The 23,698-nt window shown below is 41.4% G+C and overlaps 1 protein-coding gene across 3 annotated transcripts; it reads left to right on the forward strand.

Moving 5' to 3' along the window:
- Nucleotides 1-233: 233 nt before the first annotated feature.
- On the forward strand, nt 234-21,507 carry nfat5a (nuclear factor of activated T cells 5a). Of its 3 annotated transcripts, XM_053641050.1 has the most exons (14): nt 786-876; nt 6,570-6,692; nt 9,348-9,470; nt 11,135-11,708; nt 13,745-13,928; nt 14,061-14,251; nt 14,384-14,556; nt 14,681-14,815; nt 14,959-15,011; nt 15,093-15,225; nt 15,350-15,424; nt 15,528-15,652; nt 15,745-18,025; nt 18,160-21,507. In XM_053641050.1, exons 3-14 carry the CDS (start codon nt 9,413-9,415, stop codon nt 18,378-18,380), a joined length of 4,203 nt encoding a protein of 1,400 aa, XP_053497025.1. In that variant the 5' UTR covers nt 786-876; nt 6,570-6,692; nt 9,348-9,412; the 3' UTR covers nt 18,381-21,507. The 3 variants fall into 3 exon arrangements, with proteins under 3 accessions (XP_053497024.1, XP_053497025.1, XP_053497026.1); XM_053641049.1 differs by lacking the exon at nt 6,570-6,692 and having other exon boundaries at nt 234-876; XM_053641051.1 differs by lacking the exons at nt 786-876; nt 6,570-6,692; nt 9,348-9,470 and adding an exon at nt 9,502-10,628.
- The last annotated feature ends 2,191 nt before the right edge of the window (nt 21,508-23,698 follow it).

A 23,698-nucleotide genomic window follows, 5' to 3' on the forward strand; every position in this document is an offset into this window, starting at 1 on the left:
CATTCTGATGTTTGATGTGAACATTAACTGAAGCTCTTGACCTGTATCTGCATGATTTTATGTCATGTTCTGCTGCCACGTGATTGGCTGATTGGATAATTGCATAAATGAACAGGTGTGCAGGTGTTCCTAATAAAGTGGACGGTGAGTGTATTTCTTCATTAAACAGGATGGATGGAGGCGCGTTAAAATCCAATTTTGAGAGGGGGGAAAAACGCAGTAGCATTTGTAAATCTAAAGAAGGTGTGAATTCATGATGAACTCAAGTATGCGTTTTGGGATTGTCCTCTAGAAGCTTTGTTTTATCGATGTAAATCATCACATCACCTCATATAAATCTGAGCAACAGAAAGGTTTATTAGTCCATACATCCAGAGAACGCGAGTATAGTATAAGAAGAAGACGATAATAAGAATAATAAAAAAGATAAACATGCAAAACAGCTGCATTTCAGCGTCATGCCGTGACCCATACCGCCGACAGACCCCCGAGCTCGTGCGCATGCGCGTGAAGGGGGCGGAGTCGTTCAGGAAACGGTGAATGGCTGTTTTATGGCTAACTAGCTAGTCAGATGGGTGAAGAGAAACTGCAAAACGCTCGTTTCAGTGTACTGAATATATGCAGTCCGGGTTTTAATGGACTTATGAAGTATATTTATGCCTGAAACAGTGTCCTCGCTTGCCTAGCTTGGCCTCGGCAGCCACTTTCCCATTGAGTTATCTGCCTGGAGGAGTGGGAGAAGCCGTTAGCCCTGCTCTCACTAGGCACTGAGCTAACCACACTGCTAACCTCGCTAAGTTAGTATGCCCTCTGATTTCATAGCGCTTCTAAACACGGATATCGACCTCAATTCACCCAGATCTCTGTATTCCAAAGGTAAGCGTGCTGTCCTTGGGGATATTTTATTACTGATAGACTAAATCCATCTAGGAATGCAGGATTATGGTAATACTTAGCCTGTATGAGCAGCTAGTTAGCTCGCTAGCTCACTGTAGCCAGTGTGTGTGTGTGTGTGTGTGTGTGTGTGTGTGTGTGTGTGTTGCCTGACGGCGGCGGTGTGTTTTTGTTTTCTTACACTTCAGTGCAGTTTGTTTCGGTGACAGTTCTACCGTACTTCATTAAGGCCAAGGACTTGTGTTTAATATTTAACCTTGAACAGAGATTACACACAAGAGACATAAATTAAAGAAGTATATCTTTCTGAATATGAATAAAAGTTGTAGACTTGTTTGTTTAGAGCAGCACCAACCATGTCACAGTCATGAAGCTCTACAGCAGTGTGTCAGAGCAGAGACACTGAACGGGGGGGGGGTTGGTGTGTGTGGGGAGGGGGTTACTGTGTGGGTTACTGTGTGGGTTACTGTGTGGGTTACTGTGTGGGTTGCTGTGTGGGTTGCTGTGTGTGTTTGGGGGGGTGTTTGTGTGTGGGTGTGTTAGTGGGGGTTAGTGTGTCGGTTACGGTGTGTGTTTGGGGGTATGTGTGTGGGGGGGGTTAGTGTGGGTGTATAGGAGGGTTAGTGTGGGTGTGTTAGTCTGGGTTAGTGTGTGGGTTACTGTGTGTGTTTGGCGGGGTGTTTGTGTGTGTGTGGGGGGGGGTTAGTGTTGGTGTATGGGAGGGTTAGTGTGGGTGTGTTAGTGGGGGTTAGTGTTGGTGTGGGTTAGTGTTGGTGTGGGGTTAGTGTGTGGGTTACTGTGTGTCTTGGTGTGGTTGTGTGTGGGGGGGGTTTAGTGTGGGTAAGTGTGTGTGGGGGGGTTAGTGTGTCGGTTACGGTGTGTGTTTGGGGGTATGTGTGTGGGGGGGGGTTAGTGAGGGTAAGTGTGTGTGGGGGGGTTAGTGTGGGTAAGTGTGTGTGGGGGGGTTAGTGTGGGTAAGTGTGTGTGGGGGGGGTTAGTGTGGGTAAGTGTGTGTGGGGGGGGGTTAGTGTGGGTAAGTGTGTGTGGGGGGGGGTTAGTGTGGGTAAGTGTGTGTGGGGGGGGGTTAGTGTGGGTAAGTGTGTGTGTGGGGGGGTTAGTGTGGGTAAGTGTGTGTGTGGGGGGGTTAGTGTGGGTAAGTGTGTGGGGGGGGTTAGTGTGGGTAAGTGTGTGGGGGGGGTTAGTGTGGGTAAGTGTGTGGGGGGGGGTTATTGTGGGTACGTGTGTGTGTGGGGGGGTTAGTGTGGGTAAGTGTGTGGGGGGGGGTTAGTGTGGGTAAGTGTGTGTGTGTGTTTGGGGGGGGGTGTTTGTGTGTGTGGGGGTTAGTGTGGGTGTATGGGATGGTTGGTGTGGGGGGGTTAGTGTGGGTAAGTGTGTGTGTGTGGGGGGGTGTTATTGTGTGTGGGAGGAGTTTGGGGGGGGGGGGTTTGGGGGGCGGTTAGTGTGTGGGTGTTAGGATTTTACTGTGTACTTGGTGAAACCTAAATAGGTGTTTCAGAGATTTGTCCTTTAGACAGTATAATAGTATATCTTTTATCTTTAAAAAAAAACAGCCCAAAATAGCTTTTTAATTGTACCATTTGTCACTTGTGGGAAGACACTTAACATTTTTGATGACACATTCCAGTAATGGTCTTGTGTTCGTCCAATGAAATGCTCTCTAGATTAAATGTCCCTATAAGTCTCTCTATGTCCCACCTCCCTGAAGGTGGGTCTTTCCCTGCATCCCAACTGCCATTCTTATACGATGTATTTTTTAAAAAGTAATTTATTTATATTTTTTGTGAAGAAAAAGTAGATACTTTTGAGTGTGTAGTAAGAGTATGCAAGTACTCAAACACTGAAATCCTACACTGAATACCCCAGGTGGCAGTAATGAGCAGCTGGTAACCTAGCAACGACATTACATTACGCTGACTCAGAAGCCTGTCCGAAACTGTTTCCGGAGGTGTTTCCAGAGGTGCCTTCGTGCGCAGATGCTGCCTTTGAAGTTGTTGCCTGATAGGGAAGCGAAGCACCAAGTGAGCTGCTCAAGTTTTCGTCTGCAGCCCATGTAACTGAAGAGAACGTTGTTGCCCAGAAGAGAGAACACCTATGCTGTAAACAGACTCCTCGTCGCATTTCGGCTTTTCTTCATTAATTATTCCTTATCATTTCTACTATTAAATTAAATTCATCATTCCCTTGATTTATTTTTTCCACATTTCATTTACACTTCTCCAAAATGCATCCTCGAATTCGGCAAAGCAAATGGTCGCAAAGCTCCTCCTCCCTCGCGCAAGGAATTGTGGGCAATATTTGCTGAAAAAGTGTCCACAGATCCACACTTTCGAAAAACTACTGGAAACAGTAGACCACCCGGGTACCTTTTGGGTACCGTACTATGATTTGGGACGCACTAATTCTCAACTCTAGTTAGAATTTATGATCGTATTTATTACGGGTAGTAGGTGAATTGAGACTCAGAGATGTTCTACAGCAGTGGTTCTTAACCTTTATTGAGAGTGACCCACTTTTAAGCATGAGATGAGAAATAAGTTTCCACCACAGGAACTAGGGACTTTTGGAGGTATTCAGTGGGACCAGGGTCTAAGTTAAGTTCCGGGTAAAATATTTCCCCCTCGTAAAGTCCCTCCTGGAGAGGTGGTACTTTTTCAAAGTTCAGATACTTTGTGGGGTGGGACTCAGCCTCTGAACATGCTGATTGGTTGAATGCACGCAGCATTATTTTATTTCAGCCACCATTTTTAAGTCTGTTGCGGTGCGTACAGTAACAGGTGTTTATTGCGATTCGAATCAACACAGTGGAGTTTCTGAAAAAATATGACTGATGGACCGATGATGAGGTTCAGGCCTTATTGAGTATTCATGCCGAGGACGAAATACAACAGGAACTGGAAACGGCGACCCTCAATGAAAAAGTATATATTAAACATATCAAGTGGGTTTAGCGAGCTGGGTGTTGTTCACACAGGAAAACAGCGCAGAGAGAAGCTTGTGTGTGTGCCCGTTCATCTCGGTCATCTCCACGATAGCTGATAAAATCCCTTTTCTTACTTTAATCCAGCGTTACGAGCATTCTGGATTGGCTTTACCACCACCGCTCGTCTCTTCTCCATCGTTTTCTCAATTTCCTCTTTATCATCACAATCAACAGCAGTACAGCTCGAATCTCCTCCATGCTTGTTGTTGCAGTGTCGTTATCAGATTTCAGAAAATAGACCGTCCGTTTTTAAAACACGAACCTTTAGCCAAAAATAAAAAAATAATAGTTTATCCCCCGAGTGGGAATCGAACCCCGGGCCGCAGCAGTGAGAAGGCAGCGTCTTAACCACTAGACCGTTCCAGTCAGAGCCTGCTATGTGTTTTTATGAGCCGAGCAAACATTTTACGTCATTAAAATTCAAGGCTTCATGTCCTCACCGAGGGCTTGTCGCGTGCAGTCGTACGTCACCGGACTAATTTGTCTAATCTTCACGGCACTTTAGACCGCTATGGAAATGCAGACAACTAAGGTCTGGAGGAACCAACTGGTCCCTTGAAAAAAGTTCTTGGGACTTTTTGTTCCGGGTAAATTCGGTGGAAACGTGGTTATAGTGTGTCCAGATCGTAGTATGTTGAAATGAGTTTTCAGAGGTACCTGAATGGTCTACTATTTCCAGTAGAGTTTCTCAGTGTGGATCCGTGGACACTTGTTTGTTTGTTTGTTTATTTATTTATTTATTTATTTATTTATAATATTTCCCTCAACTCCTTGCAAAAGGGAGGAGGAGCTTTGTGACTATTTGCCTTTTGACACATTTTAGAGAGGTGTATATGAAATGTGGAAAAATAAAGTAAGGGAATGGAAATTTTTGTTATTGTTATGTAGTATAAATTATATAAGGAATGAAGAAAAGTCTTCCTGCACACTATTCCCTTTACAAACCATACTTTTGATTCTTTTCATGGTTATGGAACAGACACTTCTCAGACAAGTGTTGTATAAAATTATTTATTGATTAAATTCTGGATTGTACAACAGGTAGTTTGGGTTCAATAATTTGATAGGGCAAGTGCGTCCCAAGAGTGCTGATATACAGAATATACAGATGTAGAATAACAGCGCTGGCTCTTTAGCACTCCACTTGTACGTGTTCATGAGTAAAATTACAATTCTCCAAAAGTTCATTACACCGAAGCCGCTACTACACTTCCTTGTGTCTCTCAGTCTGGCTGTCAGTCAATCAGTCAGTCACGCGGCACTCTCTCCAGCTGTGGCTTCTTTGAGAACTAATTTTGTTAATGGAAGCAAAAATAAACAAAAAACTTGGCCATGTGAAATTTCCTGTTTTAATAGAACTGTTGTATAAAAGCAGTATCACACACTCTGTTATGCTGTTGTAGTGGCACAGTGCGGTGCGGTGGCACAGTGGGCCTCACTATTGCTGCTTCACAGCTCTAGGCCTGGGTTCGATCCTGAGCTTGGGTTACTGTCTGTGTGAAGTTTCACACGTTCTCCCTGTGTTCGCATCAGTTTCCTCTGGGTTCTCCAGTTTCCACTCCCCTGCCAAAAACATGCAGGTAGGCGGACTGGTGACTCTACGGCCTCGTTTACACCTGGCATTGAAATGCGTCCTGGGTGATCAGATCACAAGTGGACAGCACTAAGTACAGGTGTGAACGGGATCAGAGGTGTCTCTGAGACGCATTGTGATCCGATCACTCAACCCACGTCCATAGGTGATCAGGGATGCGTATGGCCACATCGCATTCGCTGTATGAATGCGAACACATCTTGATGCGTTTCTCACAGCTCCAATGGACCGACTGATTGACTGGGTCATTGACTGTCTGGAAATCCCTCTGAACGGTAGATCTCTCCGGCGCTAGTATAATGCATAATAGTGATGCTAAAACAGCAGCTGCTTTTCAAACTTCATTTGTCGTCTCATCTCTCATTCATTTATATGTTTCGTTAGCATACCGTGTGATTAAACCGTATGAAGTGGTGCGTACAGATACGAGATCTGGTTAGAATTGTTAGATTATTTATATTAGCTGAATGTTATTGAATGTTTGAGTAATATCTGTGTTTGCCATGAAATAGTCATTGAAGCTGGTATGGCAATAAACTTTTAATACAAACAAACAAACAAGATATGATTCATAGGGCATGTCTGACTGAAAATAAATGCAGCCGAAGATGTATTGAATATGCACGACAGCCTTTCACAAGTGGTGAATGAAGACGCGTCCATAACGCCAGGTGTGAACGGCTATGTGACGCGATCGCCCAGGACGCGTGTTAACACCAGAAGTGGACAGGATGTAAATTTCCGCAGGTGTGAACGTGTGTGGGAATGGACTGGCGTGTTCCCGGAATAGGCTCCAGATCCCGACACTGATCAGGAAAAAGCAGTTACTGATGATGAAAGAATGAATGAATGAATAAGTGAATTAATACTACGAGGGGTTATTTTATAAAAAAAATTCTCTAAATGATATATTTCAAAAGCCCACCGAGTTTTGTTTCATAAGTACCCATGAAGGTGTTATTTAAACTCTTCAAATCATTGAATAATACATGGATTATTATGCTCCTTTAAATGGTTATGAATATGTATGATTTGCACATTTGGAAACACCCTCATGTCCTCCTGCCATCCCAACCCCAGTACCTACAGTCTACTACGCTATTCCACAAAGACCAGCAGCCCTGTATGTTTGAACCACACACGGACCCGGTCTGAAGTGGACACGTCTGTTCACCAAATTCAGGGCCTTGTCCTATTAGAACGGTGAGTTTAGTCATTTATTTGAGTTGAATGACATTTTCCTGAGCTTCTCTACAACCATACTGTGTTTTGCATGTAGCACGTGTAATCATGTAATACCTGTATAGCCTCATAGTTGTCACAGGTCATCACAAGTGGGATTCGACTGCTGTAATGTTGATTTGTCTCGCTATACTGTATATAATGTATGTAAATAATCAAACCTGTTGTGTGTTATAACAGTTCAAATGTAATCAGCTTAGCAGTTTATTCAGGTTATCCTCTAATACGTAGGATAGCCTATCCGTTTATGATTGGTTTTAACTGTTAAACCTTTAACATTTAAAAAAAAAAAAATAAAATTTCAAAGCCAAGCTCTGATGTAGCCTTCTTCTTCTAGAATCATCAGTCCATACAGGATTTCGTGACACTTTTTTTGTGACCAAAAAGGCTTGATATTGCTGCGGCTTTTTTTTTTTTTTTTTTCAAAATTTGCGATGCAGCTTTTTGTTTTTTTTGTGCTTTATTTATTCATTTTTATTTAGTTTTATTTCTTTCTTTCTTTTTGTGGAAAACTTCTTGAATTGGCGAAATCACAATTGCACGAAATTGTTGTGCACGGTCTTTCGCAGTGATGTTTGTTGGTAAACGAGACCTTTTTATGTTCATGTTTGACGCACCTGAATCGAAGAGGGCTTTGGCTGAATGCGTGTTGCGATGACGTCACATGACTCGTCTTGGCCCAAATCTGATACTAAATGCCAAAACCAGTGTGATTTATAAATACTGTTCATGTCCCAACTTCTAGACATAAAATGATCTAGAGAGAAATGTTTGAGCAGTGCTGCACTGGATTGCTCCTCCAGTCAGAACAGACCATCCGTCAGTTAGAAAAGAGTCTCTTATTGTGTGGACGCTTATGCTTTTGTTCTTGGTTATTATTGATGTTATGATTAATGTTTTATTTTCTGTACTTTTTTTTTAATTTAAATAGTTTTACTGTGGTGTTTTCTCTACAGCTGTCGTTATCCTGATCTACCCAGGCAGGTGTTATTTATTTCTAGTAGAGTTTAGCCCTTAGGGGGGGGCTCAGCTTCTAATAAGACTGTATGATGTACAAACAATGAGGAAAGTGTGTGTGTGTGAGAGATGGAGAGGGAGAGAGAGAAAGAGACCTCTCTATCTATCAGGAAATGAACAGTGTTTGGTCAGGCGGTAGGGTAGATTAAAATGTGAAATGTTTGAATTGACACGTACCACAATACTTGCAAGGTCACTCTTACTTGGTGCAAAGTTGGGCTCTTTTTTTATTCGCTTTCACTCTCTCACTCACTCTCTCTCTCACACTCCCTCACTCTCACACTCTCTCTCACGTTCTCTCTCTCTCTCTCTCACACTCCCTCACTCTCACACTCTCTCTCACACTCTCTCTCTCTCTCTCTCTCTCTCTCTGTCACACACTCTCTCTCACTCTCTCTCACACTCTCACTCTCTTTCTCTCTCTCTCGCTCTCTCTCTCTCTTTCACACACACACACTCTCTCTCTCTCTCTCTCTCTCTCACACACACGCGCACTCTCTCTCTCACACACACACACGCGCACTCTCTCTCTCTCCCCCCCCATCACCTCTCCTCCCTTCTCCGATCTATGCATATACTATTACAAAACAGACTATTTCTTCTTTAAAATACTAAGGTGAAACTTACATTTTAAATGTATCCTTTAAAACTTATTTTCATTCCTGGTTGGTGGTGTCATTATACTCCCCTCTCTCTGTCCTTATGCAACGCTACATGTGTGTGCAATCCACATGTAACCTCTTACTGATCTTTATATTCTGAAAATACAAGCTTGTTTGTAGTTAAAGTAGGAGACTTGTAGATAAGCAGTAGGATGGAATCGAGGTAAAGCTAGCTTGATGTTAAAGCGGATCGCTGGCTAGTACAGTAATGACGCTGTTAGCCGGGTTGGATGGGCAGTGAGTGAGATGTGTTTAACCTGCTGCATTGCTGTGGCATTAGAGAAGGCCACAGCATTACCAGATGTACTTCCTGTCTAGCTTACTTGTAAGACATGCACATAATTCCACCTCGTGTGTAGTTCCAACTTCTGCCAAAGAGTATTTTTGGTTTACTGCGTGGCATCAGAAGTTCAACAAAGCTCAAATGAAGTGCATTTAGCCAATTAGACGAGGGCTACACGAAGGGGAAGACTTTTATTAGTCACCAGCAGCGAGCAGAGAGATCGTGTGGCAGCGCACTGAGCGGTCTCTCGGTATGAACATTTCTGGAAACGCTTTGCTCGGTTCAAATCAAGCAATCGCAAAACAAAGGGGAGGAGCCTGAGAACAGTTTGTGGATTGTTAACTTCTGCTCCTCTCTTTTTATACTTCAGCTTTCTAAAAAGATAAACTCCGTTCAATTAAAGGGATTTAATGGATTTAATATTTTAGCGGGGCTGAGGCGAATAATAAGAAGACTGAAATTCCCCAGGTTAGACTTGATTGAATGAATGAATGAATGAATAATATTGAGTTGTTTATAATAGTATCAAATGTCTGTATGTGTGGATAAAAAGTACAGTTCTGCAAAATTGGAAACCCTACGCAGCAAACACACACACACAGTTCCTGACACACACTCTCTTACTTGCTCACATCCACATTTTGCATATTTCAGAGTCAGTGTATGACCTCCTGCCTAAAGAACTTCAGCTTCCTCTAGCCTCACAGGACAGCCACAGCATGAGTCAGAAGAGTGGTGGAGAGGCAGGCCCTCTTCCCTCTGCTGCCGTGGCCTCAGGTAGACTACTTTCCGTACTACTTTTCCTACTACCATCTTATCTCTTTTGTTGCCCTGAAAAAGTGACTCATCCAGTTTTCTCCCTCCTAATCAATCTTGATCACTTATTTATATCGCTGCTGCCTTCTGCTCACTTTTGTCAGAGTTTTTAACATGCATGCAACTGACCTCATTTCCACCTCTAGCATTCTGCTTTGCTCTTGATTTATTTCGCCAGTCCATCCCTCAAAGTTCATAACCTTGCATTTGTTAACATTTCCAAACATTATTTTTTTTAACTATTCATTTGCATACCTTTGCTTCCCCCTACCCCCGCAAAGGTCTGTTTCTTTTCACAGGTATTTGGAAATCTATCAGTTTACTTTTTCAGTTCTGTAACCGCATTCAGTTGACTCCCTCCAATAAAACCATGAAAATGTTTAAAGAATTTCCTGTTATTGCTCTCAGTGAGCAAGAGTTGTTTCCTGGTTTTTTGCCCAGACCACCTTTCTGGCATGTGCCCACCAAAAAGAAAGTTATAATTAAGGTGACCCCAGAAGACTTTACTAACACTTGCCACCTTTGACTATTATTAACTTTAAAAAATCATTCAGAGAAAGCATGTAGGAGTTTTGCCTTAAGATGCATTCTTTAAGGGATTTTCTTCTGCTCTTCTCCCATCTCCTAAGAACTGTATGTTCTCTAGTCTAAGAATCAGTCAGTGCAGTGGTGGAGGGTTATATTTTGAAAAGTTCCTGCTCAGCTGCTTTCTGCTTATACAGGAATCTGAGCATAAAACGGGGCTGTGCATATTAGGATCTCTTTTGGGTCAATACATTTTAGGTATACCACATACAAGATGACGAATCGGAGTTAAAATTCCGAGTATTACTGGGACACTACTGGAAGATTTAATGCTGGCTCTGTGAATTTATTTATTTATTTATTTATTTTCTTTGACCAAAATTTGTTTTTGGTACCATGTGCTCTGGTTAATACCAGCATTGATTTGTGCACAAAATGACTAATTGACCAAAATTTGCTGATATTGACATTGGCTGACCTTTTGACCAGCACTTACTGCTCTTTTGCTGTCATTTGTCGTTTTTATTCCAGGGAGTTCCCTCTGAAACAGGGAGAGTCTGCTTATAAAATGGTCTGCAGTTCTCTGCTTCGTAGGTCAGAAGCTTGTTTATTCTGTCTCCATGGCTATGCTCAGTCCCAACCAAATCCTCCAATTGGCATGCATTAGCTGACACCTGAAAATTATAATTGGAGTCCATTTGTTTTGATAGGTTGTGTAGATTAGTTCAGCGGTTAGTTATGCGATAGCAATTATACATGCTGTGTATGCCTTACGCATGTTTACATTGCACAGGATTTCATATTTTTTTTTAACATTTAGGCCATAGACTGGAATTTATGATAGAATTACATGCAGTAATGATAGAATAAGAAATTTCTTTGCACACACATGTATTCATTGATGGCTAGAAAGGAAAAGGAAAAAAACAACATGAAATTTATAAATGATTGGCCTGATATTATTGCTGTGTTTTCAATTTGGAAAAATTGGCCTAACGGGTTAGGGCAAAATCATGCACAAATTGCACTGCTTGATCGGGACTGCTAGCCAGTTTTGTAGTAATGAGCATTATTAACTCTCCGCATTGTGCACACTACAGATGCAGCCACCGCCTGTGTTGTTTCATCCTCCCCTGGAGGGCACAGCAGTGCTTCTTCCTGTCCCAGCATGCACTGTGCTACTTCAGCTCCAGAGCAGTCTTCCAGGCTCCACTGTCTCCCTGTCGAGGTGCTGGGAGCGGAGCCTGGGTCGACTTCTGGTATCAGTGGGACTGCTGGGAACGATGGTGTCGGAGCAGCAGCCCATCAGAGCCAGATGACACCCTCAAAGCGACGCACTGTACTTAACATCTCTCCACCTCCAGAAGACCTGCTGGACGACAGCCGCATGTCTTGCCAGGACGAGGTAGCACCCAACCCAGACTCTGAGCAGAGTGGCAGCATATGGATGGACGACTCTGTTTCAAACTTTAGCATGCTGAGCAGCAGTTCATATAACGATAACACTGAGGTTCCTCGGAAATCTCGTAAGCGAACACCCCGCCAGAGGCCGGGCTCGAAGCCTGTGGCCAGGGATGAATCAACCATGGATGTGTTTGATGCTGACAGCGCTAAAGCTCCACACTTTGTACTTTCACAGCTCGGCTCTGAAGGAAAGGGCAGTCTCAAAGGGAGGTGAGTTAACTTTACAGTTTCTCTATCTGACTTTTTGATATTCAGTAGCGTGTATAAATGTTTTGCAGCCAAGTTCTTTAAAACTCACAAGATGGTTAAGCTGAGCTTTGGCACTGGTTATGGATAAGACAGGGGCCAGTTGCACCAGCTCAACTAAAGTTTGATTATGACTGAGTGTATAAAGTGATTTCTATTTCTAAACCATATTCTGAAAGTAGTTAGTTTCAAATTAGTGTGGAGTCATTTACTATTACCACCACCTTTTCTGAGTCAACTGGTAGCAAGATTTGGCTCAACAGACATCTGAATTTAAACTCAGTGATGAAGAAGGACTTGTTAGAAAATTGATCTGATCAGCAGCTTATTCCCATTTTCTAGGAATAAGAATAGATGCTTCATAGTTTCAGATGCTCTGTGGCCCTTTTCTGGCCACAAGCTTCAGAATCACTTCCATGTACACACATTTATGCAGCACGTTTCCATGTATGGGGAAAACGTTGTGACAAAATTTTGCCTTTGTTTTGGAGGAAGGTATAGTCACTGACTTTGGGGGGGGGGAAGACAGTGCACATGTATGTATGTATGTATGTATCTGTATTGGGCCCCCTTCGCAATTGTTTGAGAACTTTTGGAGTGTTTTGGAGTACCTTCCAGCGTACTCTGATGTTAAAATTCAGAGCACCTATGCAAGTTTGGCAGGTCTGATGAGGTCTTTTTATATGCAGTTGCAATCAGAATTATTCAACCCCCATTGCAAATCAGGTTTATTGTCAAAATGTACAGACTTTCAGCTGTTTGCAATGAACAAATCAAACAAAAGCAATTTAAATAATTCAACACAACAAATGCTTCAAGTGGTTTCCCCAAATTCAACTGAAAATGTAACTTATAATGACTTCTCCAGTTTCAAAATTATTCAACCCCCTGAATAGAATCCCTCACAACAGCACAAATAATCTAAACAGATGTTGTCTCAAGTACACCTGATGCAACTAATCAAGGGCTTTGTTAGTTGCACCAGGTGTGCTTGAGCTGGAACACATGAAATACCTGAACTGGCTAGAAAATATATGAAATACCTGGACGGGGCAGAAAAAAGGAAACTATCAATGGCTGCAACCAGATTTTTGAGAAGGCAGGTTGTGAAAAACCCTCGAGTGAGTGCAAAAGACCTGCAGCAAGACTTGGTGGAAACAAGCACTGAGGTTTCAGTGAGCACAGTAAGGCGTGTACTAAGCACAGAAGGTTTCATGCCAGAACTCCAAGACGTACACCACTACCGACCCAATAGAACAAGAAAAATCGGCTCAAAATCGTATAAATAAGCCACAGAAGTTTTGGGATTCTGGAACTTTTCGTCTTGATGGATCGGCAGAGTATCTGGAGAAAGAAGAATGAAGAAAGAACACACTGTCCACAGTCCAGCATGGTGGTGGCTCGGTGATGCTCTGGGGCTGCTTTGCATCCTCTGGCACTGGAAACCTGCAGCATGTGGAAGGCAAGATGGATTCATTGAAGTATCGGGAAATCCTAGGAGAAAACGTCATGCCATCTGTGAGGAAGCTGTAGCTTGGGCGTCATTGGACCTTCCAACAGGACAGTGATCCCAAGCATACCTCAAATTCCACCAAGGCTTGGTTTCAGAAGAAGTCCTGGAAGATTACAGGGCCATCACCGTCACCTGACTTGAACCCCATAGAAAATCTCTGGTGGGATTTGAAGACCCAAACCCAACAATATTACTGAACTGGAGGCCATTGCTCATGAGTAATGAGCTAAGATTCTTCAGGAACGCTGCCAGAAGCTATGCATCACGTTTGCAGCAAGTCATAACAGCAAAAGGGTGCTCTACTAAGTACTAAAGATGCTTGCCATGAAGGGGTTGAGCTGTAAAAGCTTACAGTTATATTGGGGTCTTTTTAACATCTTCATTAAATAAAATAAAAAAAGGGGGGGATATATCTGATCAGTTCACCATCCTATAGTTTCCAGATTTGGTTTTGTTAAATTATGTTCTTTATGCTCTTTTTCTGTAGTACTCTGGAGGTGGCTGGCAGTCAGAAAGGTGGAATTCTTTCAACACAGTATCCACAAAAGAGTGAGGGGAAAGAATTAAAGATTCTGGTACAGCCTGAAACACAACACCGTGCACGATACCTTACAGAGGGCAGCAGAGGATCTGTCAAAGACCGCACACAGCAAGGCTTCCCCACCGTCAAAGTAAGAAGCAACTTCGATTCATTATTATTATTATTTTTAATTTAGCAGCTTTCCATGGAAGAACACCAGCATCTTTAAATTAAAATGCACATGAAGATAAGTGTTCATGGATGTACTGTTTTCTTCTTCTAGCTAGAAGGTGTGAATGAACCAGTTGTTCTCCAAGTGTTTGTGGCTAATGATGCTGGGCGAGTAAAACCGCATGGCTTCTATCAAGCATGTAGAGTGACTGGACGTAACACGACGGCCTGTAAAGAAGTGGATATTGATGGGACCACGGTTATTGAAGTGAACCTTGAGCCGAGCAACTCCATGACTTTAGCGTGAGAATTTTTTTGATTTCTTTTTGTCTGGAAGTTCTGCAATATTTTCCTGTAGAATGATTTATTTATTTTGAGAATCCTGCAGTAGTGGGACTAAACCAGGGTATTTTTATTTATTTTTAACCTCTGCAGTGTGGACTGTGTTGGGATATTGAAATTGAGGAATGCAGATGTTGAAGCCAGAATAGGAGTGGCTGGCTCTAAAAAGAAAAGTACCCGGGCTCGTTTAGCATTCAGGGTTAACATCCCTAGACCAGACGGCTCTGTCCTCACACTGCAGACCCTTTCTTCACCGATCCTCTGTAGTGAGTATATTAAGAGTTTGTGTGAAAGCTCCTAAGATAATGTACCGCTGTGTTCTATAAATCTTCCTGAAGTATGCACATGTCCAGTTCGCTAGCTGATAGAGTTTGTGTTATTACTGTACAGCCCAACCTGCTGGAGTGCCTGAAATTCTCAAAAAGAGTCTTCATACCTGCTCGGTGACTGGAGGAGAGGAGGTCTTCATTATTGGCAAGAACTTCCTTAAGGGAACTAAAGTTATTTTTCAGGAACTTGGCACAGGTATCTGGTGTTGATTCCTAGTTTATGAAATGTCTTTGCACCCAACCCAGTCATCTCCTATGTTATTCATTTGTTTTTGTTTTGTTTGGTTTTTTTGCTTGGAAGTAATATTAAAAACAAAACAATTTCTGCTTTTGCTTCAGATGATAGCTCATGGCAGGCTGAAGCAGAGATTGACATGGAACTTTTCCATCAAGTAGGTGCAACTGCCCCAAATAATACAATATGCAATGGTGCATGTTTATTTAGATTATTTTACTTTTCTTATTTCAACCAGAATCACCTAGTGGTAAAGGTGCCTCCTTATCATGACCTGACGGTGACCTCACCTGTATCAGTTAGAATCTCTGTGTTAACAAATGCAGGAAGAACACATGAGCTCCAGCCTTTCACCTATACTCCTCAGCCAGGTTTGTCAAGAGTTTATTAACTGAATGTGAAACTTGCGTATGGTTGATAATTTAATGCATGTACCATTTTGAGCAGGTTGTCCGATATCTCTGATATCTGATAACACTTTCTTTTGTCATGCAGAAAAAGTTGATGTTCCTGTGAAGTCAGAGTTGTCAGTAACAGCCAAGCCTTGCACGTTTGAAGAGCAGATAAATGGTGTGAGATTCACAAATACGATAATTGTGTGCGTTCTTCGGCTTAGTCAGTAGTTTACTGCTTTGTTTATGATTTTCACGTTTGTTTTCACTTATGTTTGTAGCAATGCAAACTGGCACCAATAGTCTTAACAGTACGTTGATGGCCCCAATGATCTCCATAGTCAAAAGGGAAGAAGTAACCCCAATGGAAATCTCTACCAACTCTACGACGTCTAACATTTTTAAGGTGAACTGTAAATTACTTTTACAATTCAATTTTAATAATAAAATTTTGGCGTTTTAACTTTAAAAATATTTCAACTTTCATTTTTGATCCAGCCTGCAGAGGTCCTTAATTCAGACCAACAGATTTTGGAAATTACCACCATCCTTCCTACTAGCAGCAAATCCTTTCCTAGCCCTGTGTCTCTGCCATCTGTTGAATCTCAACAATCAGTGCCAACAATGTTTGCACCTCCAGAGCCCCTTACGACAATTCAGAAACAGGATATACCCCCTACACCATCCTTTCAAGTCTCCTTGTCAGAAGACACCACAGTTCTTCAGCCTGTGCCCCCACAGGTCCCTCAGCAGTTCTTGAGGGAAACCCCTGAGACTTTGTCTCCAGAAGACAACAGTCCAGATGGCACAGGAATGGTGGTAGTGGGGATGGAGTCTAGGCCTCCCCCTTCCCAGCAACCCCAGGTCCAGACCATTTTACCTCAAGATGAGGTAGCACAGCTGGAAAGAGCTGTTAGGGAGTTGCAAGAACAACAGCAACTCAATTCTGTGCTTTATGATTCAAACCCTTCTCCTGAAAACCTCCAGCAACATGTCCAGGAAAACATGAACAGTTTAAGGCTGGGTGGCAATGAGAACACGTTGACCAATCAACAGCAGCAGCAACAAGAACATAATATACTGCATAATCTGCAGCAACAGCATCAGAAAGCTCTAGTTGATCTGCAGCATCAACAAACAGTCTTGAACAATCTGCAACAGCAACAAAAGGTCTTGGTGAACTTTCAGCAACAAACTCTTGGAAATCTGCAACAACAACAGTCACATCAGAAAGTTCTGGAAAACCTGCAGCACCAGAAGGTTCTTGGGGACATTCAGCAACAAAACTCTTTGGTGAATATTCAGCATCAGAAAGTACTTGATAATCTGCAACAGCAACAGCAGCATCAGCAGAATCTAGAGAAACTTCAACAAGAGCAACAACATCAAGAGGTCTTGGAACAGTTGCAATCAGAACTCTTACAGCCACAGATTCCCATGCAGTGCACACCGAGTTTCCCTGTACCACAGGATCAAATGTCTGAGCATCAAAGCACCTCACAGATAGATGGCTCCTTGTCACAGCCATCCGATGGTTTTCTCCAGAATTCATCCACGCAGCCACAGCAGCAAGCACTTTTTCAACAGGCCAGGGGGCTACTGACTATTCAGACATCCAGCTTTCTTCAGCAGCCATCCTCCCAAACCTCACCTCCCCAGCAGCTGTTTCAGAGTCATACACCTATTACAGACACACAAGAACCACAGACGGGGCTTTTTGGTACTTCGAAAACGACCCAGGTTCAACCTACTTTATTTCCCAATACAGTGACGATGCTGACAAGCACTAACTTATCTTCTGAGCAACAGGCTCCCTCAACTACCCTGTTCATTTCTCAGGGTGTCCTGCATAGCCAAATAACATCCAACAATTCTCAAAATCAACAACAGCAACAAATCGCTTTTCTCACTCCCATGGAAACGTCAACCTCAGCAACCCAATCAGTGTCACTTTTTCAGGGACAACCCCAGTTGTCCACGCCAATGGAACAGCACTCTTCCCAGTCTCAGCAAATACCAACACCTCAGCAAGCTGCACTATTCCAGAATATTACTACAATATCCCAAAGTCAGGGCCAGCAGCAACCACAGCCTGGCTTACTGTTCTGTGCTACTTCTGTTAACCCTCAAGACCTCCCTCAGACTCTCCTGTTCAGTACCCAGAACCAGGGTCCAATGGGTGGCAACCCACTGCCGCAAAACATCTTTCAGGACCAGCAACCCATGCAGGTCGTCCCGATCCCTGGTAATATTACAGCAGACAACTCCACAAGTCAATCTACAGTCTCTCCATCACAATCAACACAAAGTCCACAGATTCTTTTCCCCCAAGCTAGTGTGGTGAACGTGACTCAGCAAGATTCAACCGAGCCGATGTCTTTTCAAGATGAGACCTCTGTTGTGGGTCACTCGTCTGCCAGCATGCCTACAACCCAGCCAGGACTCTTTCAGGACCAGCAGCTTATGCAGGTTGTCCCAAGTGCTAGCAACTGTGCCTCTGTCCCTTCCGCAGACCAGGGCACCGTTAATATTTTTTTGCCACAGGCAGCCATTTCAGCACTCCAAAGTGGTGTGGGCTCTCAAGAGTTACCTCAGACTGCTACAGGAACTGCCATTTTTAGTGGGCAGAGTGGAGTGACCCTCGGAGGGTTGCAGAGCTCCTCGGCCACATCCAGTCAACAGACTCCAGATTCGCTTTTTCAGACCGCTTTAGGGGGAACCCTCAACCAGCCTGGACAGCCAGGACAAACAGGCCTATTTATTTTTGAAATCCCCACTGGTAAGTCCACTTTGTGATGACGTTTACATTTTAAAGAACGATTGATTTTTAAAAATGTACCTTAAAATGAATTTGAATATAATCAGGGTATTTTTGATAATTTCACCAAGCCTATTTTTTGTTCTGTTTGCCAGAATGTGGTCCGTTATTAACCCCTCCTGGTCCTGCGTTGACGGACCAACTTGTCACCATGGGGCATCCTAGATCAGATCACAACCAGAATCAGCTTCAGTCCAGTGCACAGATTCATAGTTTACTAGACCAGTCCAGCAGCCTCAGCGAGAAGATTGATGAACTACTAGAGCAGTTTGAGGAACAAGGGAAGATGCTTCCCAGGGACTTCTTAGAACAGTAAAAGATATTTAAAAAGTCACAAGCGTGACTTCGACAACTTGAAGGATCAAACTTTTTAAAGCCTTTATTACATGTTTAATGGATTGTGTAGGCTGTTACAGGCGGATATAATCATGGAACCAAATAATTGGGGCCAACAAAATGTTTCGTCAAGTCAGTGTTGTGATCTGTCATGGCATTTCATATTTTGGCGGTATATGTCATGTTGACAAATTCTGTTTCTTGTTATCCATCTGTCTGACAGAAGCTGACGCAACTTATCTAGCGAAACTGTTGTCAATCTGATACAACACATCGGACTAATACATTGTCTGTGAAATTTTAGATGGTGTGTTTAGCACTTTATTGAGTTTTTGAAGTGAGTTACATGCTTTTTAGCTTTCAAACCATTTGTATCCATACTTGCCTCTTTTTTATAGTCTTTCCCAAAAGATCCTCTATTTTGTACCAGCTCAGTCATATTTACTGATCCGTTTTCATATTAACCTATATAACCAGCCATGGTTACTGCTTTCTTTTTTTCTTTTTTCCTAGATGATTGTGTGCAAGCGTCCTCGTTAGTCTCGATCCATACATTCTATATGACATTTACTGTATATATTTGTATAAATGATATTTTTGATTGTCATCTAATATATTTTATAAAGAAATAAAAGCGGTCCATCTTTAGTCATTCCTGTCATGGACATGTTATATCACTTGTGTACATTGTTACATAATGATGATGATGTGTCTGATACATATATAAGCTAGCCTGGTGGACTGCCCTAAAACTCCAATTATTGTCCAGTGTATAGTATGTAATAAATAGCAAGGTGTTATAAATAAATAAATAAATAAACAAACAAATAAATAAATAATAAAAGAAGGAAATGTTACTAATTTGTTGGCATTGTCCAAAATCTTAAGCAGTGATCTGTTTAGATGGAATATTTCGTGTCAGTTTCAGGATATTCCACCAAGCTATTGATATGCATGCCCATGACATAGTGTGTATACTGTGTGTCTCTCTGTGTGTGTGTGTGTGTGTGTTTTGTGTTTAATAGAAGCAAATAGTGTATTGATATTTGTACTATGTTACATGAGTTTCAATCCATGTTTTTATATTAAACGCATTAGAGATACCGTTCAATTGGGCACTAGCTACTGGAAAGATTTATTAATGTGAAAGGTTGATTGAACATCGTTTCATTCATTTGTTATGTTGGATTTGGGAAATGAAGTTGTACAGGGTTTATTTTTAAACACATCGGCATAGTGGTGCTACTTTGTTTACATTAATGACATAAATAACCATTGTTATATCAACGTTTGGACTGATATTATTACAAAATGCTTTGTTTCTAAAGCTTGTGGTCATGGTTTTTATTTTTGGTCCCTGCTTTCTCTGCGGTTACTGACCTGTTTACTCTTAGTGGCAGACTTTTTGATTATTTTCATTTTGTTAGATGACAACTTCCCCACAATCATAAAGGTTTACAGTTTCCCATTATTTAAGAAAAGGAAGGGAAAAAAAAATCAGTGTTTTTCAATTCCAGAAGCACCTTTTGCTTTGACAATTTTCACATGCAGATAAATTTTGGTCTCTAGACATGTAAATTCCTCCAAAAATACATTTGCATTATGTATGATTTATTTACCTTTGTTTCCCTTATTTGTCCATCATTGTATAGTCATTGACATCTAACGATTTATTTAACACTTGCCGCAAACTCTGTAAAAAGAACACTGTAGTTGTAGTGGCGTTGTTTTCCTCGGCGTGATCTTGGTTTGGTGTGTGTTTTGCTGTCTATGTAGAAAAATCTGTTTGTTTTTATAAACACACATTAAGTGAGCCATACATACAGTATTTTTGTAAGTCTGAAATTACTAAATGTACTGTGTACATTTCAAAAATATTGAATTGTGTGTCCCTTCTGCAGTACTTCATGCATTGTGTCACGAAAGAGATGTTTTTTTTTTTTTTGTCTTGTCACTGTGCTATAAAGCAGACCTTCTGTGCGTCATATAAAACTCAAATATTTGAATTAGACCTGATAAATAAATACAAGAGGTTTTTATACAGGCTTATGATTTGGAGCTTGTGTTCCATGCAAAGTCCAAACTAAATGGTAACTCTGATTTCAGAGTGAATGTGTTTTTACCTCATGGTGTAGAGACATGGGTTTCACACTACATCTAATTAAGGACCAATTAAACGACACCTTTTTGTTTTTAGAATATGGCAGCAAAACACTTTTTTTTTTTTGATGAATTATTTGAGTTTTGTGACTGTTTGGTTTTTTTTTCAAAATCTTGGGTCGAAAGGCCGTGTCATATAAGAGATAATAATCAGACACAGAATTAAAAAAAACAGCGTTTCTTCACAGTCCATCATTGTAAGAGCTACATAAAATGCTTATCTTATGCATACATTTTGTTATGCATACAATTCATGTTCTGTTGGATTGCGCTATTTTTATTGGAAGTACGTTGTGCCTTTTTAAAAACCCGTCCGTCCTCCCCTTACTTCTAAAGTATCTTTTTAACGAAATAAACCTTTCTGAGTTTTTAGTTCCACTTTCAAAGAATCCAAAAAGTTAGAAATGTATTCTAGTTCCATGTTTAACTGTCTTGTCGACATGTTGTCTAATCCGAATGCAGAGATGCATTTGAGCTTTCTGTCATGAAACTGCTATGCAGCTCCACCACTTTACTTGGACTGTTGGTTGCATCTTATTATAACTTTTTTTTTTTTTTTTTTGCTAGAACAAGGTACAGAGCAGGAAAAAAAAAAATAATCAACATGCATTTGATTGTTAGATTGTGTGAAATGGTTTTGACGGAAATCTTCGAGCGCTTTCATCACTCAGCAGCAGTTTGTGTTTTGTCCCGAGTTGTTTTTAAGAGTTCATTTTCTTTATATGCATTTTTTACTGTGGTTTGTTTGCTGTGAATATTACTTACCCTAGAAGTCACAGGGATAACCGTTTACTTTTCAGTCCATGTGAAGTAACAACAGTTAACATAATAACTATATTTGTCTTTTGCTTTAAACCAGTACACCCCTGAATTTGTATACTCTTGCAGTTCTATTTCTGTAAAAATGTGCTGCTATCTGTATGAAATAAAGATAGATCTTGAAATTGTTCTTTGCGTGTCTTTTGAGATGAACTGATATTGAAATTAGTGATTGATCACAAGGAATAGTATCAATTTATTATTATCTAACGCCACGTACAATCGATATTGCTATACAATCATTGCCCTTTTAGACTTCATATAGTGTATGTTTCAGTATTTGTCCAGGGGATTCTAATATACAGCTGCTGTCTTTTTCACCAGAATAACTCTTTAGCCAGATGCTAAGGGTGCAAGGATAAATCTGGAGACAGGATCTTCACACTAGATGAATTTTATTTGCAGAAGCTCTTTAGATGGAGAAATACAGGAGTGTAGTGGGCGTACAGTTTAGTCCTGGTCATGCAATTATCTCCCTTCCTGTCTAAATGAATGTGTTAAAGGCTACCCAATATAAACCAGGTTTTTAGGTCATTTATGTCCTACCGTGTTCACAGAGGCTTAGCTTATTGTATGATAAAAGTTACATATATTCTATCCACTTAACTTATGGTGAGACATATCAGGACAGAACACAGTGGTACACTCTGAAATAATAAGGATCGGCATAGGGAGAATGGACCAGATTTGAAGCATAAGAGAAAGTCATGGAAAATCAGATCATTCCACACAGCGTTATGGTCCATCTCAAAACTTAATGGAGTTATGTGTGTAGAGGCTCGTGCAATATCACTGAAGAGTTTGTTTTTTTAGGTTAACACAATGCCCTTTATATTATAGCCAACACAAAAGCATACTAACCCTAACCTTAATTCATTACTAATATTGTTTAGACCATTATGTCGCTGTTTATTTTTAAAAAGCCATAATCAGTCACAATGTTAGAATAAATATTGTGCCAACATTAGTTAAATGATCATCAGACTCATTTTTATTGCTGCATGCACTTTTTCACTCTAGCTATGATTCATAAAGATACTCTAAAATTTAAGTGATGTGCCTGTAAAAATGTCCAGCAATTACCATGTGACCATCCGTCCATTTTCCATATCGCTTATCTTACACAGGGTCATGGTGGAGCCTGGAGCCTATCCCAGGGAACTCGGCGGCACACCTTGGACAGGGTGCCAACCCATCGCAGGGCCCAAGCACACACACGTTCACACACCATGGACAATTTAGAGATGCCAATCAGCATAAAATGCATGTTTTTGGACCGGTGGAGGAAACCAGAGTACACAGAGATAACCCCGAAGCATGGGGAGAGCATACAATCACACACACACACACACACACACACACACACACACACACTACATTCATGAACTAATATAATTGTTTCAAAAATTAACGTTAAGTTCTAAATGGTTCAGTTCTGGCAAGTGTTGCTCTCCTCTGGATCTCCTCAATCTGTATAACCCATGCTGAGCATTTTGCTTAATTGACGCCTGTCAAGATTATATTATTATTATTGTTATTATTATTATGATTATTATAATTACTGTAGTAAAAATACACCGTAAGACAATGCTTAGAGGGGGCATGGCGGGTTAACCTCACACCTCTGGCGTTGGGGGTTTTGAATCCCACCTCTGCCCTGCATGTGTGGAGTTCGCATGTTCTCCCCTTGCCTCAAGGGTTTCCTCCGGGTACTCCGGTTTCCTCCCGCAGTCCAAAGACATGCGTTGTTGGCTGATTGGCATCTCCAAAAAGTGTCCATAGTGTCCGTATGTGAATACCTGTGCGATTGCGCCCTGTGATGGACGGGGTGCCAACCCATCGCCTTGTGCCCTGAGCTCTCTGGGATAAGCTCCAGGCTCCCCGCGACCCTGTCTGTGTAGGATAAGGTACAGAAAATGGATGGATGGATAATGCTTCGAGCAGTATATCAGTCAAGGACACAACATTGTAATAGATGACCTTGTCTTCCACTTCACTCTTATAGAAGTAGTTTTGTAGACTGGAATAAAATTGGTTTGAAGTTGGACGTTCGATATTCGCAGATATGCGGAAATTAAGGGACCGTCTCTAAAGTAACATACGACATCGTTAAACACGTTTCTAACTTCAATAGCATTTGAAGGGAATGACTTACAGTCATATAACCAACTGTAAAGTGTTCATGTAGGTGTCAGGTATAATGCACACCTCTTAGATTTTTCATATTTAATAAAATGAGCTATTAAATCACATTTAAATTGGACATGAATTTCACTGCAGAATGGGCTCATACACAAAATATACCATCATTTTATCTAT

Source organism: Ictalurus furcatus, chromosome 14, assembly GCF_023375685.1.
Source record: "Ictalurus furcatus strain D&B chromosome 14, Billie_1.0, whole genome shotgun sequence".
In the NCBI taxonomy this organism is placed as follows: domain Eukaryota; kingdom Metazoa; phylum Chordata; class Actinopteri; order Siluriformes; family Ictaluridae; genus Ictalurus; species Ictalurus furcatus.